Source organism: Pantherophis guttatus, chromosome 16 (assembly GCF_059756535.1).
Source record: "Pantherophis guttatus breed Tessera chromosome 16, ASM5975653v1, whole genome shotgun sequence".
Classification (NCBI taxonomy): Eukaryota; Metazoa; Chordata; class Lepidosauria; order Squamata; family Colubridae; genus Pantherophis; species Pantherophis guttatus.
The window spans coordinates 7,562,265-7,577,353 of NC_142078.1; the positions used below are offsets into that span (position 1 = coordinate 7,562,265).

Genomic DNA, 15,089 nt, shown 5'->3' on the forward strand with positions numbered 1-15,089 from the left:
TTAAAAGAGGTTTTGCCAGTAATTCCTGCCTCCTGCTTGTTAAGGGAGCCTAGATCAGACCACTGCTCTTCAATGGTGGGGCAGCTGCTATGGTTTCACTTTCTTTTGATGTTCTCCAGGTCACCGAAACGCGGACAGGTCCTCTGGGCTGCAACAGTTATGACAATCTGGACTCTGTGAGTTCTGTCCTTCTGCAAAGCACGGAGAGCAAACTCCATCTCCAAGGTAAGGGGGAAAGGGGGAATAAAAGACACAAATGCACAGACTTAGTGACCATGGTATCCTCCACTCTCTAACTTATCTGTCTGTTGTGGTCCAACGGCAGCCTGCGGAACTGGCAGCAGAGTCGGACAGTGAGGAGGCTGGGGAGGACAATGGGCCAGTCCTGGAATCTGGGGAAGGTTCGGATGACAGCCTCAGAGACAGAGAGGGAGCCAGGGCCATCTGGGAGTTATGTGCCGCCTCCGGAGCCTCTGGAGTCGGACACCAGCGAGGCAGAGGAACAGGGGGAGCCTGTTCCCAGTGCGCGCATGCACAGAGCTGCCAGAAGGCAAGAACAGTTAAGACAAAAGGGGAGACTCGGGAGTAAGGCTTGGAGATGATTGGCCCCTCCCATAAGACTTAAAAGAGGAGCAAACGGACGTGAGCCTTTGCAGGAAGCAATTTGTTCATTCTGGTTGGTTCAAAGCTCCGTTTGACTCTGTGCTCCATTTGGCCTTGCAAAGCTAATTGCCAATTAGGTCTTTGGCAGCGTGTCCAGGGCGATAAAGGAAGTCTAGGTCAAAACCCTCTCCTTTGCAAGGTGTTTCACGGAACTGTATCCAGGTGAGATGCGGGAGGCTTCATCCTTGGCTGGCATCCTTCTTGCATGTCTATGGAGATTCTCAACCATCCAGGTCGTGCTTATCCCGAAGGTGCTTTTCCAAAAGGCAGATGGGTTTTCTCGGTTATTCTTCACCTTGAAAACATTTCGCTTCTCATCCAAGGAGCTTCTTCAAGTCATGAACTTCTTGGATGAGAAGCAAAACGTTTTCAAGGGAAACAAAAAAAAGGGGGGGGAAGTCCAGTTTCCTTTGGGAAAAGCAGCTTTTGGGACTCTTGCACTTTGCTTGGAATTTATTTACAATAAAGGATATATGTAGCTCAGGGTTGAAATGAAGGGTTGCTGGTGCTCTCTGAGCTTGGTGGTTTTCCTGCAGAAAGAGAACAAACCCCACTCCCTTCTAGCATTGATGATGTTACCTATTTGGGTAATGAAACGTCTTCAAGAAAGAAAGTTCAGGGAGCGTTAAGAAACCCACAGTTCTCCTCTTCCCTTTCTCCTTCATTCAAATTATTGAATGGGGGGGGGTCAAATTATTCTACAAAGCACCAGAAGAAACAATGGATGGAAATTAAACTAATCAAGGAGAGAAGCAACCTAGCAGTAAGGAGAAACTTCCTAACAATGAGGACAATTAACCAGTGGAACAACTTGCCTCCAGAAGTTGTGGGTGCTTCATCACTGGAGGTTTTTAAGAAGAGACTGGACAACCATTTGTCCGGAATAATGTAGGGTTTCCTGCTTGAGCAGAGGGTTGGACTAGACGACCTCCGAGGTCCCTTCCAGCTCTATTCTCTTCTAATGGGGAAACTACTCAAGGAGAGAAACAACCTGGAATTAAGGAGAAACTTCCTAACAGTGAGGACAATCAACCAATGGATCAGCTTGCATTCAGAAGTTGTGGGTGCTTCATCGCTGGAGGTTTTTAAGAAGAGACTGGACAGTCGCTTGTCTGCATTACAACTTTTATCTAAAATTGTGCGTTGTATGCGTGCACAAGGGTGCATAGGACCGTCCCTTCCTCCCAGCTTCCGAGTGGTTTCCAGTCGAAAATAATAGACGTCGGTGAGTTGTGGGGCAACAGTTATTATTGTTTTCCGCCACCACAGTTTCTTGCAACATCTTACGTCGGGTTGGCAAAGCAATCGGAGGAGAATGAAGTTGTGATCCATTACCAGCAGCCCTGTAAATAGTTACTAATGAGGGAGTTATACGGCAGCTGGGAATACAAAGGTTTCCATTAATTATTCTGAGATGTACCTTCTAGATGGTGGAGCGAGTAGAAAAATGGAGAAGGTAAAAGGCACACTTTTAAAGGTCGCTGGTAATGAGAAGCCTTGTTTATCCGTCTCTCCCGCGGAGAACCTTCCATCATTCTTGTCTATATACTTTTGACTGATACGGAGTCACAGTGTTGGTTGATTTTCGTTCTGGACTTCCAGTTCTGAATGTCACATTTTTAAAAGGATCCGGGCAAACCTGAGCAGGTTCAAAGAAGAAAAAACTGGAGTTGTGTTTGAGATAAAGGCAACTGTGTATGTGTAGTCATGAGAACAACTGGCAAGAGAGAGGATTCCAGAGAACATCCTTCAAGGACCAGAAAGGGCATCATGTAGAAGAAAGTCACAATTGGTTAACGGAGAGAAGAATGGCTTCAAGTTACAGGAAGGGAGGGTTCGGTTAAATGGGAGGAGGAGGGAAGGAAGAGGAGGAGGAGGAGGAGGAAGAGGAGGAGGAAGAAGAAGAAGGAGAAGGAGAAGGAGAAGGAGAAGAAGGAGGAGGAGAAGAGGAGGAGGAGGAGGAGAAGGAGGAGGAGGAAGAAGAAGAGGAAGAGGAAGAGGAAGAGGAAGAAGAAGAAGAAGAAGAAGAAGAAGAAGAAGAAGAAGAAGAAGAAGAAGAAGAAGAAGAAGAAAGGTGTCTGTTGAATTGTGTCTGATGCTTGGTGGTTTTTTGGGCAAGGTCCCTCCATGTCTTCCGATCTTGCATTTCTTCTTTGAAATTGTTCTATGTTCTGTCTGGTGGCGGCTTTGATGGTGTCCAGCCACCATGTTCTTTGGCGACCTGATTTCCTTTTACCGCCAATTCTTCCATGTTAGGAGCAAATTCCTAACGGTAAAATTATCTGACCTGGAATGCGTTAGTAAGGAAGGTATCATGTTCCCCTTTGTTGGAGGAATTCAGGTAGAGCAGCCAGTCTGTCGTGGAGATTCGAATTTGGGTTCTTGCGCTGAGCCAGGGACTAGATTAGTTGATCTCAAGTTCCTCTTCCAAGTTCCAATTTCAGATTCAAATCTGGATGGCCTCAACTTCCCAGAGTCCATCTGTGATAACTCGTAAGCCTGCTTGTAAGAGGCTGGTTCTTGAAGAAGACTTTAAACCAAAATGCATTGGGGTGTCTTCTTCGAATGGTTGAGGGCAGCTTCAGACCACTCTTGTATCATATTTCATCCCTTTATTATAGTATTCAGAGGGACGCGGTGGCTCAGTGGCTAAGACGCTGACCTTGTTGATTGAAAGGTTGGCAGTTCAGCGGTTCGAATCCCTAGTGCCGCGTAACAGGGTGAGCTCCCGTGACTTGTCCCAGCTTCTGCCAACCTAGCAGTTGAAAAGCACGCCAAAAATGCAAGTAGAAAAATAGGGACCACCTTTGGTGGGAAGGTAACAGCGTTCCGTGCGCCTTTGGCATTGAGTCATGCCGGCCACATGACCACGGAGACGTCTTCGGACAGCGCTGGCTCTTCGGCTTTGAAACAGAGATGAGCACTGCCCCCTAGAGTCGGGAACGACTAGCACAGATGTGCGAGGGGAACCTTTACTTTTACCTTATTATAATACCGAAGACCCCCAAACAGTCAAAAATGGCCTCTTTCTTCCCAGTAGATCTCCAGGTCATCTTTCCTCAGTATTTGAGAGAGAAATTTGTGCACTTTCATTTTTTTTCCTCTCCAAAGTTCTCCAAATGAAGCTGCTACTTTTGGGCCAATTCCACCCCCTCCCCACCCCTAAGGAGATTCTTGCTCCCCTTCCCCATCTCCTTCCTCCCCCCCCCTTCTGTGTCCCAAATACCATTTCCATCGATCGGGTTGCAGGAAATTAGGTCAAAGACAGCAAAATGATTTCCCAAAGCAGGCGACAAGAGATTTCTAATTCCGTAAAGCACAGTCCCTTAAAGACTATGACTTGACTTATTTTTTCCTCCCCCCCTTTAATTCCAAGTTGCCATGGATGAGGCTATAAATGGAACTCGTCACCAAGGACTGTTTGCATCTTCATATAAGTGGAGTGAGCTCGCTTTTTCTAATGCTAATCTTTTATGAGTTGGAAAACCACCCCCTTCCCACCAATCAAACATTTTCTCCAGGCTTCTTATTTAACGTTATGTAGCTACAGGTAATCTTCGATTTAAGATCAGAGTTGGTATTCAGCCGGTTCGAGCAAACCGGTTTGTCGGAACCGGTAGTGGAAATCGCGAGTGGGCCTGCCCACCTTCCCCAGCTCTATGCCATCCTATTTAGGCAAGTTTTTGAGGCCGGGAGCATCCGCGGAAGTAGGAAGCAAAGCACATTTGTGAAAGGCTGGGTGCATGCGCGGAGGTAGGAACGCGTGTGAACCGGGTGCGTGCGCGGCGAACCGGTAGCAGCATAATGCGAAACCCACCGCTGCTTAACACAGTTCATTTAGTGATAGTTCGAAGTTACAACGGCACTGAAAAAAGTGACTTGTAACCTGTTTTTCACACCTATGACCATCCCGCAACGGTTCGTGATCAAAATTCACATGCTTGGCAACCAATTCTTATTTATGATGAATGCCGTGTCCCCGGGGGGAAGGAGGGTCATGTGATCCCCTTTTGCAGCTTTCTGAAAAGCAAAGTCAAGGGGGAATTCACTTAACAACCGTGTTAGTACCTTCGCATCTGCAGTGTTTCACTTAACAACTGTGGCAGGCACTCACTTAACAGTGTCTCATTTAGCAACAGAAGTTTTGGCCACTATAGTGGTCATACTCATCATATTATTTTTCAACAGATTCTTCTTCTATTTCTTTGTCCCCACTACACCAAAGGTGGGATTCAGCCGGTTCGAATCGGTTCCCGGCGAACCAGTAGCGGCGACCTGTGGGTGGGCCCGCCCCTGTCCCCGCCCGGGTGCAATCCCGTCCTATATCGTTGTGTTTTTTTATGTCGCATGCATACACAAATGGCGCGTGCAAGCGAATTGCTATGTTTTGTGACGTCACACGCATGCATGCACGCACTCACATTTTCGGTGTTGGGCGAATCGGTTGCTACAGTATGTGAAGCCCACTCTGCACTACACCCACCTACCCAAAAAACTGAGATTTCTCCTTTCTTCTTCTTTCAACAAAAGTCTCTGAAGTTGTACATATTTCGAAGTTAACCTGAGCAGGTTGATGTTCTGATTCCTAGAAGCGGAGGGTTTTTGTTTTTTTTTTAATTAGAAGGAGTATATATTTTTTAAAACCTATTACATTCTTACTCATCTCCAAAGAGATCCAACAAACACATATGGCATTCTCAGAGTTTTGTTTGGATGGAATGAGAATTCTACAGTCTCCCATACTGTCACGAAGCCAAATGTTGGAAGAGGGGAATATTTCTTTTTCTATTCTGAGTAAGGGAAGAGAAGAGAGGCGTGAATCAGAGCCTGCGAGGACATCATTCTGGTTCTGATAAGCGAACTGAAAATTGTATAACAATTCACGGCTTTTTAATCAAGGCCTGTCACTGTGTGAATTGGGGCGTTCTTGCTCAGCTCCGGATGGTTACATTCTTCCTCCAGTTACTGATAAACTCCCCTCCTTTGGATAAGATCTGAATGATACCATGACTTCCTTCTCATTTTTACATTTCTTTGTTGTTCCCTTCTGCACCAGTGAGGTTTGTCAACAGGGGTTGACAATTTACCGTTACCACCGGATTGCCGCATGCCTGCTTCGCGCGCATGTACTCACCGTCTGTGCCTTGAAAATGTGCCTAAATAGCATGACTTGGAGCCGGGGCGGGTCCACCCACAATCGCCGCTACCGGTTTGCCCAAACTGGTATGAACTGGCTGAATACCATCTCTCTTTGTCAAGTGACCTCAGGAGGAATTGCAGTCCTACAAATGGAAGGGTAGAAAGTCAGTGCCTCCCCCTCCTTAGAAGAATGAAATATTTTGGGAAATATTCAAAAAAAAAAAAAGGCAGAATGTTATATTTGGTTAATGTTAGAGCCTTGGTAGTACAGTGGTCTAAAGCACCCTGTTATTAAGACCAGCTGCCTGCAATTACTGCAGGTTCGAATCTCGCCAGGCTCAAGGTTGACTCAGCCTTCTATCCTTTCTAAGGTAGGTAAATTGAGGACCCAGTTTGTGGGGGCAATAAGCTGACTTTGTATAAATATACAAAAGAATGAAGGCTATTGCTTAACACACTGTAAGCTGCCCTGGGTCTCCGGAGAAGGGCAGCATATAAATCAAATTAAAAATAAAAATAAATAAATATTTCCCCAAAGGGAAAAATGGAGAAACGTGTTTTTTCAGAGTCAGAAAGCAACCCCCACTTTCCTTAATAGCCCACAGCAGATGTCAGCACTTAAGAGCTTATTGAAAGAGGAAGACGAGTATCTAGATAGCTCTATTCATAAGCAAATACTCTCACCCAAGATCCAAAACAGGACAAAAGCCATTAAGCCACAATAGGAATTGCCCAACACCCTGTCAGAACACAAGCCCCTTCATTGAATCATCCCAGAGCAGTCCAAACTTCAAACTCGGGAGCGCAGGGTTTAAACAATAAGCCAGCAGCTGACCAGATTAGTTCAGACAAACATCTAGGATTTGTATTTCCTCTTTGCCTATAGAGCCAGCTATGACCCCTACATGACCCCATAGGAATGTGACAACAGCCAATAGAAGACATGTTCTTGCACAGGAACAGGAAGCTCAACTGCAAATCCCCCAAAAGGTATAAAAAAACCCGCCCACTTTCAACTCCATTTGGTCAGCTGCCCAGAATCACAAGTGCTTGGTGGTTCTGCTTCACCAATAAACGGGCCTTCTTTTCAATCAGCCTCCAGCCTCCATTTTGTTTCTCCTGGCTTGGAACTGAACCAGATGGATATTTCTTCCCACAGAAGAATAATTAGTGAGGCTACGGTTTTCGGCTGCTTCATCTGCCACTGTGAGATTTAGGCCTACATCTGGCTGAATGAGACATGCAGGCAAATATTTCAAAGATCCGCAGGAAGGCTGGACTTTTTGCAGTGCTTGTTCACCATCCTTGAATACCTCCTGGAAGCTGATCAGCTTTGACAAGCCGAGCTTCTCGAATGTGAAGAAACAGCTGCAGAGACATTACAGGCCTCGGGCTGCCCAGTGAAAACTGCCGACATGAACAGAAAGCACGGATTGCTGAACGATTGCGTTGCCAGCCACTTGTGCAAAACCCCTGATGTCCACTTCACCAAGAAAAGTTGGTTTCTTGCAGCGCCCTTGCAAATGTTCGTTTCAGTTCAGCGTCTGGGACACCAGAGCTACCAAAATGGCAGCTGGAGGGAGATATTAAAAGTCTGCAATTAAAAGTCATTAAAGACCTTGTGTTCTCACAAGGTCTTTAATGAGATCAGATACAGAACCTCACAAATTTGTCAAAGAATGAGCCCCCATTTGATTAGGGGGTTGGACTAGTGTTTATAGTGAAATTATGTTTATATATAGCACAACAGAGCAAACAAAAGTACAGTCACCATGTGCTTTACTGCTCAACTATTGAACTGTAACAGGAAACAGGAAACTCTATTCAGAACAAAAGAGCATAGAGTATATACCATAGATTCAAACCTGTAAATATTGCCACCTACTGGCTGAATACTACTGTAGTTGTTAAATATCTATGGAGATTCTCAGTCACCCAGATCATGGTTGTCTCAACTGTAGTTGTTGCATATAAATACATTGCAACAATGAACTCCAACATCTAGAAGACCTCCGTGGTCCCTTCCAGTTCTGTGATTCTATGATTAGACCTTTCTGGATGTGAGGTTCAGCATGTTAGGTCAGCCTTGCCTGTTGGATTCTTTATGGTTCAATATTATTGCGCAGACCTCAAAAGTAGGTCAGGTCTCCCACCACACAGGTTAAGCAGGAAATGCAAAACCAGCCCTTGGTGACTCCGCTAGAGAAGTCAGGGGAGATTCCCTCTCCTCGTTCCTATTTTGACCTCCCTTTCTCTCTTCTTTCTTTCTCTTTTCCTCCCTGTAGGTCTCCAGGTCATCTTTCCTCAGTATTTGCAAGAGAAATTTGTGCAATCGGCCCTGAGTTACATCATGTGCAACGGAGAAGGGGAATACATTTGCCGAGACAGCCAATGCGGATGCCAATGTGCCGAAGAGTTTCCCCAGTGCAATTGTCCCATCACTGACATCCAGATAATGGAATACACGCTGGCTAACATGGCCAAATCATGGACAGAGGCCTACAAAGATCTAGAGAATTCAGGTAATTGTGGGGAAAGGCAAGAGTGTTCTGGTGGGATGACATAGTAAGCAGGGGTGGGCTCCTGGGGGTTCGGCCAAGGATTGCCAGGGTTCGGTGAACCACAAATGCCACCCCTGGCTGGCCACACCAACCCCACCTTGACCCTCCCCTCCCCTCTGCCCCATCCCTTCCAGGAGTCTCCCTGCGGCCTGTTCATCATTCCAGGTAAATGCAGGGGCCGCGCGGAGGCTCTGGGAGGGGAAAAATGGGCCTATCGGAGGTTCTGGAAGTCCAGAAACGGGCCTGTTTCCAGCCTCCAGACCCCAGGGGAAGCTGTTTTCACCCTCCCGGAGGCTTAAGGAAAGCCTCCGGAGCCTGGGGAGGGCGAACACCCTCCCCACACACACTGTGGTGCAGACAGCCAACTAGGCCATGCCCACCATGGCCACACTCACCCAGCAACAGAGCAGCGAATCCGTTGCTAAAGGATCTGAAGCCCACCCCTGATAGTAAGTGGCTTTATGCCCAGTCAAATTAGCCCTTTGGAAGATGCTCAGAAAGAGGGCTATGGAGATTCTCAGTCATCTAGGTCATGGTTGTCCCAAAGGTGTTTTTTCAAAAGTTAGCTGGAGATTGTTTTTCCTTGAAGAAGTTTCGCTTCTCATTCAAGAAGCTTCTTCGCACCTGAAGAAACTTCTTGGATCAGAAGCGAAAATGTTTCTTGGAATGGAAGAAGCTTCTTGGGTCAGAAGCAAAATGTCTTCAAGGAATGCCCAGTTGTCTTGTGGATGGACACTTTCTCATTGTTGGTGGTGAAGCTGGAGATCTCCTGAGCATTTTCTCACCATTGGCGGTGAATCCTTGAGCTGGAGATCTCCTGAGCATTTTCTCATCATTGGGGGTGAATCCTTGAGCTGGAGATCTCCTGAGCATTTAGTCCTTGGATTTTCTCTATGGGATGTGGATGGGTTTTTTTTTTTTTTTAATTTGATTTATATGCCGCCCTTCTCCGGAGACTCAGGGCGGCTTACGATGCGTTAAACAATAGCCTTCATACTTTTTGTATATTTATACAAAGTCAGCTTATTGCCCCCACAAACTGGGTCCTCATTTAACCTACCTTAGAAAGGATGGAAGGCTGAGTCAACCTTGAGCCTGGTGAGATTCGAATTTACAGCAATTGCAGACAACTGGTGTTAATCACAATGCTTTTAGTCTGCTGAGCTACCAGGCCCTACCAGGATGTTGAACTCTGGTTCTTTCTCATGGAATCCTAGGACCGGAAAGGGACCTTGGAGGTCTTCTAGTCCAACCTCCTGCCCAAGGCAGGAATTCCCTCTGGTGATTCCTTGAATTGGAGATCCTGAGCATTGAACTTTGGACTTTTTTTATGGGATGAGTTAAACTCTGATTCCTTCTCATAGAATCATAGGGTTGGAAAGTTGGAGGTCTTCTAATTCAACCCTCCTCCCAGCCCAAGCCAGGAGTTCTTATACCATCCCAGACAAATAATTGTCCAACCTTTCTTGAAAACCTCAAGAATGTAGATATGCCCAACATTCTATGGTGGGAAGAAAGATGATCTACAGGTTCTCCCATCAAATGATCCCATCTTGGAATTACCTATATGTAGACGTGTTTGTATGCATGATTTTCCTAGATGAATTTAAGTCCTTCATGAAGAAACTACCTAACAACCATTTCCTGACCATTGGGAGCATCCATCAGCACTGGGGGAATGACTGGGATCTTCAGAACCGCTATAAGCTCTTGCAGAGTTCCATGGAGGCACAACGGCAGAAGATCCAGCGCACTTCCCGTAAACTCTTTGGCCTCAGCATCCGTTGTCGGCACAATCCACACCACCAGCTGCCTAGGGAAAGGTACTGGCGCTCTGCTTTTAGCTGGCGTGTTGGGTGTAGGAGTACAAGGTAGTCCTCTACTTAAGACGACAATTGGGATCAGAAGTCCTGCTCCGAAACAAGGTGGCTGCTGAGTGACAACAGCCAAGGTATAAGCAGATCCTCTTAAGGCCCTGCCAGTAGAGGGATCAGGTTGAAGAATAGCAATAGACTCATATACCACTTCACAGTGCTTTTCAGCCCTCTCTAAGCGGTTTACAGAGTCAGCATCTTGTGTCCTCCTCCCCAACAATCTGGGTCCTCATTTTACTGACTTTGGAAGGATGGAAGGCTTAGTCAACCTGGAGCCGGTCAGGATAGAACACCTGGCAATGGGCAGAGTTTGCCTGCAATCCTGCATTCTAACTACTGTGCCACAACAGCTCAGAATAGGGTAGGGTAGGGTAGGGTAGGGTAGGGTAGGGTAGGGTAGGGTAGGGTAGATAGGGTAGGGTAGAATAGAATAGAATAGAATAGAATAGAATAGAATAGAATAGAATAGAATAGAATAGAATAGAATAGAATAGAATAAAAAATGGAATGGAATGGAATGGAATGGAATAGAATAGAATAGAATAGAATAGAATAGAATAGAATAGAATAGAATAGAATAGAATAGAATAGAATAGAATAGAATAGAATAGAATAGAACAGAACAGAACAGAACAGAATAGAATAAGCGAAAGCACTTAGACTTATATACCACTTCACAGTCCTTTACAGCTCTTTCTAAGCAGTTTACAGAGTCAGCCTATTGCCTCCAACAATCTAAGCCTTCATTTTACCAACCTCGGAAGCATGGAAGACTGGAGCTGGTCAGGATCGAACATCTGGCAGTGGGCAGAGTTTGCCTGCAATCCTGCATTCTAACCACTGGCCCCAACACAGCTCTTTTTTAAAGAGTCCCATCCCAACCATCAAAAGCTTGCTTGGCACCAAGTCTGTGTGGTTTTTGTCTCCCCTAGAAATAAGGAGCATATTTTGCAATGCACCCACTCCTACCCCCAAATTTTTTGCCATGAGGTTACCAAATATCCTTTGCACCCAATGAGACCTCAAAGAAGCATCGTCCCCAGGCAATTTTGGACTGCGTGAAATGCTCTGGACAAGAGACAGCAGTATTTAATATGCGGGGCAGGCTTCCAAAAGATCGGGGCGATAATATTAACAGCGTGAGTTTTGTTTTTTTTTCCCCCGTGCCATTCACAAAGCTCTAATAGAAATAGCATGTTCTATATTCAGATTATGGCCTGAAGCACTCAAGTACCCTTTATGGAAATGAAGGCAAATAGAACGGGGGGAGAGAGAGAGAGAGAGAGAGAGAGAGAGAGAGAGAGAGAGAGAGAGAGAGAGAGAGAGAGAGAGAGAGAGAGAGAGAGAGAGAGAGAGAGAGAGAAATAAACTTGCATTTAGCTAATCTTAATGGTTCGGAAAGGCACGAGTTAAAAAAGAAAAAAAAAGCTCTTTGTAACTCATATTTGCCTCTGCTTTTTTCTTCGTCTTGCACATCAAGAGTTTTGTTTGCAAACCAAGCCCAGTCAATGCATTAATTAAAAACAATGCCAGAGGTGACTTGGATGGGGGGGGGGAATAAGAAGCAAGCTGAGGATTTGCATTTCTCGTTTCTTTGCTGACCTGGTTTTGTAATTTCTGAATGGGAAGCATTGCATGATTTATAAAGGCCCTGGGCAGAGCTACTGACTGGAAGAAGCCATGGATTGAAGGGGTTGCCCTGCATATGTAAAAAAATAATAATAATAATAAAAAATCTCATTCTCCCCACCCCCACCCTCCACCACCAAGGGATGTACCGATAGCTCTTTCTAACAGGTGAAAAACTGACAAATGGCAGGGAGAGAGCTTTGTGCCAAGTTCAGACCGGATCTAAAAAAAAGTAAAGGAGTTGAAAATAATTCTCCAATTCAGCTGGAGTGTATCACAAGATTTTGGAGACGCTCCGTTATTTTGTATGTCATGGAATCAAGTTCTGGGGTTTTTGCATTTTTTTAAAAAAAACCGGGAAGAAGCTAGAATTTAGAATAACAGAGTTGGAAGGGACCTTGGAGGTCTTCTAGTCCAACCCCCTGCTTAGGCAGGAAACCCTACACCATTTCAGACAAATGGTCTCTTCTTCTTCTTCTTCTTCTTCTTCTTCTTCTTCTTCTTCTTCTTCTTCTTCTTCTTCTTCTTCTCCTTCTCCTTCTCCTTCTCCTTCTCCTTCCTCCTCCTCCTCCTCCTCCTCCTCCTCCTCCTCCTCTTCTTCTTCTTCTTCTTCTTCTTCTTCTTCTTCTTCTTCTTCTTCTTCTTCTTCTTCTTCTTAGAATAGAATAGAATAGAATAGAATAGAATAGAATAGAATAGAATAGAATAGAATAGAATAGAATAGAATGACAGAGTTGGAAGGGACCTTGGAGGTCTTCTAGTCCAACCCCCTGTTTAGGCAGGAAACCCTACACCACTTCAGACAAATGTTTATCCAACATCTTCTCAAAAACTTCCAGTGTTGGAGCATTCACACTTTTTGCAAGGAAGTTGTTTAGGATTTTATCTAGGATCTTTCCATTTCTTGGAGCTATCTGTAATTCTGGGTGGAAATGGAGGTCCAGAGTAGGTACGAGCATGTCAGGTTTTCTGGGTGGTAGATGTGAGAAACTGGTTGGGCTTGTAAGGGAGAGATGATTTTGCAGAAAGTCATCCTTTAGGTTGATTAGAAGGCATGCCGTTGAGTTGGAGAAACTGATCTTGGGTTAACCCAGCCATTCAGTTTCCTCAGAAGTACTTTGAGATGTGGTAAGAGATGCTGTCTTATAGCCTATGCTTTGTCCCTTGTAGGACGATACAGCAGTGGCTCTCCCGAGTCCAATCTTTGCTCTACTGCAATGAGAATGGCTTCTGGGGGACCTTTCTGGAGAGCCAACGGAGCTGCGTCTGTCACGGGAGCACCAGTCTGTGCCAACGGCCAATCCCGTGCATCATCGGCGGCAACAACAGCTGTGCCATGTGCAGCTTGGCCAACATCTCCCTCTGCGGCTCCTGCAACAAGGGCTACCGTCTCTCCCGGGGCCGCTGCGAGCCCCAGAATGTGGACTCTGAGCGCAGCGAGCAATTCATCAGCTTCGAGACCGATTTGGACTTCCAGGATCTGGAGCTGAAATACCTCCTTCAAAAGATGGATTCCCGCTTGTACGTCCACACGACTTTCATCAGTAACGAGATCCGCCTGGACACCTTCTTTGACCCCCGGTGGCGCAGGCGCATGTCCCTCACCTTGAAGAGCAACAAGAACCGGATGGACTTCATCCACATGGTCATCGGGATCTCCATGCGGATCTGCCAGATGCGCAACAGCAGCCTGGATCCCATGTTCTTCGTCTACGTGAACCCTTTCAGCGGCAGCCACTCCGAAGGTTGGAACATGCCCTTCGGAGAATTCGGCTACCCGCGTTGGGAGAAAATCCGTCTGCAGAACAGCCAGTGCTATAACTGGACTCTCTTGCTGGGGAACCGGTGGAAAACTTTTTTTGAGACTGTCCACATCTACCTACGTAGCCGGACTCGGTTGCCCTCTTTGATGCGCAACGAGACCGGTCAAGGGCCTGTAGACCTTTCTGATCCGAACAAGCGCCAGTTCTACATCAAAATTTCAGACATTCAAGTGTTTGGATACAGCTTGCGCTTTAATGCCGATCTGTTGCGTAGCGCTGTTCAACAAGTCAACCAGTCCTACACACAAGGTGGGCAGTTCTACTCCTCTTCTTCAGTCATGTTGTTGATGTTGGATATACGGGACCGAATCAACAGATTGGCACCCCCGGTAGCCCCTGGAAAACCCCAGCTGGATCTTTTCTCTTGTATGCTCAAACACCGTCTGAAACTGACCAACACAGAGATAATCCGGGTGAACCACGCGCTGGATCTATACAACACCGAGATCCTTAAACAATCGGATCAGATGACTGCCAAACTCTGCTAACCCCCAATTTTACGTACTTTATCTATACGAACTAATCCTTTTTTTTTTTTTTGCTGTAAACAGACACACTCAAAACAAAACAAAACAAAAACGAAGAAAGGAAATCCACCGACGTTTAAAAACGAAAAAAAAAAGAGGAAAAAAAAGATTTAAACAAAAATACGGAGGGGAAAAATAATGTAAAATGTAATTAATAAATGAAAGAGTGGGAGGGAAGAGAATCGGAGGTCCTTATACACCGGGAAATGAAATTGCGATTGGATTGGGCGGCCGTGTAAACGAGACGAGCGTGTTTTGTTGCCTCCTCTAATCACACAACACACAAAAGGAAGTGCAGGATGTGTGTTTCCGCACGGTTGTTGTTCCGTCGGATTTTGAAGCGGCAGAGGTGGGTGGGGGACAGACGGTCTTTGGAGAGCTGTTGTATGTAACTGTAAAGATTTCAGCTATGCAGGTGCCAAATAGAAGACGGTAAGAGTGTGGAAGAGACAAAAATTCTGTGTACATGTACAAAGAATTGCCATTTCTCCCGGTTGGGGGTGAATGGCCAAAGATAAAACATATTTCTTTTGTGAAGTGTGAGAGCAGTTTTATTCTGAATCATTTTGTCTTGCCATCCTGAGATAAACTGGTCTTTTTTTTTTTTTTTGCCTACCATCCTGAGATGAAAGAGGTGTTGTGGCCCGCCAGCGGCCAGCTGATCTAGCACCAGATTCAGACAGTGAGGAGGTTGGGGAGGAACATGGGCCAGTCCTGGAGTCTGGGGAAGGCGCTGATGAGAGCTCTGCATCGGAGGCAGAGAGGAGGCCAGGACCGTATGCCGGTTATCAGCTGCCTTGGAGTCTGACATCAGTGAGGCAGACAATCAGCTGGAGCCTGTTCCCAGTGTGGGCATGTGCAGAGTTGCCAGAT

The 15,089-nt window shown here is 45.9% G+C and overlaps 1 protein-coding gene across 2 annotated transcripts in view; it reads left to right on the plus strand.

Moving 5' to 3' along the window:
* BRINP1 (BMP/retinoic acid inducible neural specific 1) overlaps positions 1 to 14,756 on the plus strand; it is an 87,675-nt gene extending 72,919 nt beyond the window's left edge. For both annotated transcript variants that reach the window (XM_034424827.3, XM_087879548.1), the window contains exons 5-8: positions 120 to 225; positions 8,088 to 8,324; positions 9,964 to 10,186; positions 13,037 to 14,756. In XM_034424827.3, the coding sequence (XP_034280718.1) occupies positions 120 to 225; positions 8,088 to 8,324; positions 9,964 to 10,186; positions 13,037 to 14,177 (1,707 nt within the window). In that variant the 3' untranslated portion in view covers positions 14,178 to 14,756. The remainder of the gene's footprint in view (positions 1 to 119; positions 226 to 8,087; positions 8,325 to 9,963; positions 10,187 to 13,036) is intronic.
* Positions 14,757 to 15,089: the final 333 nt, after the last annotated feature.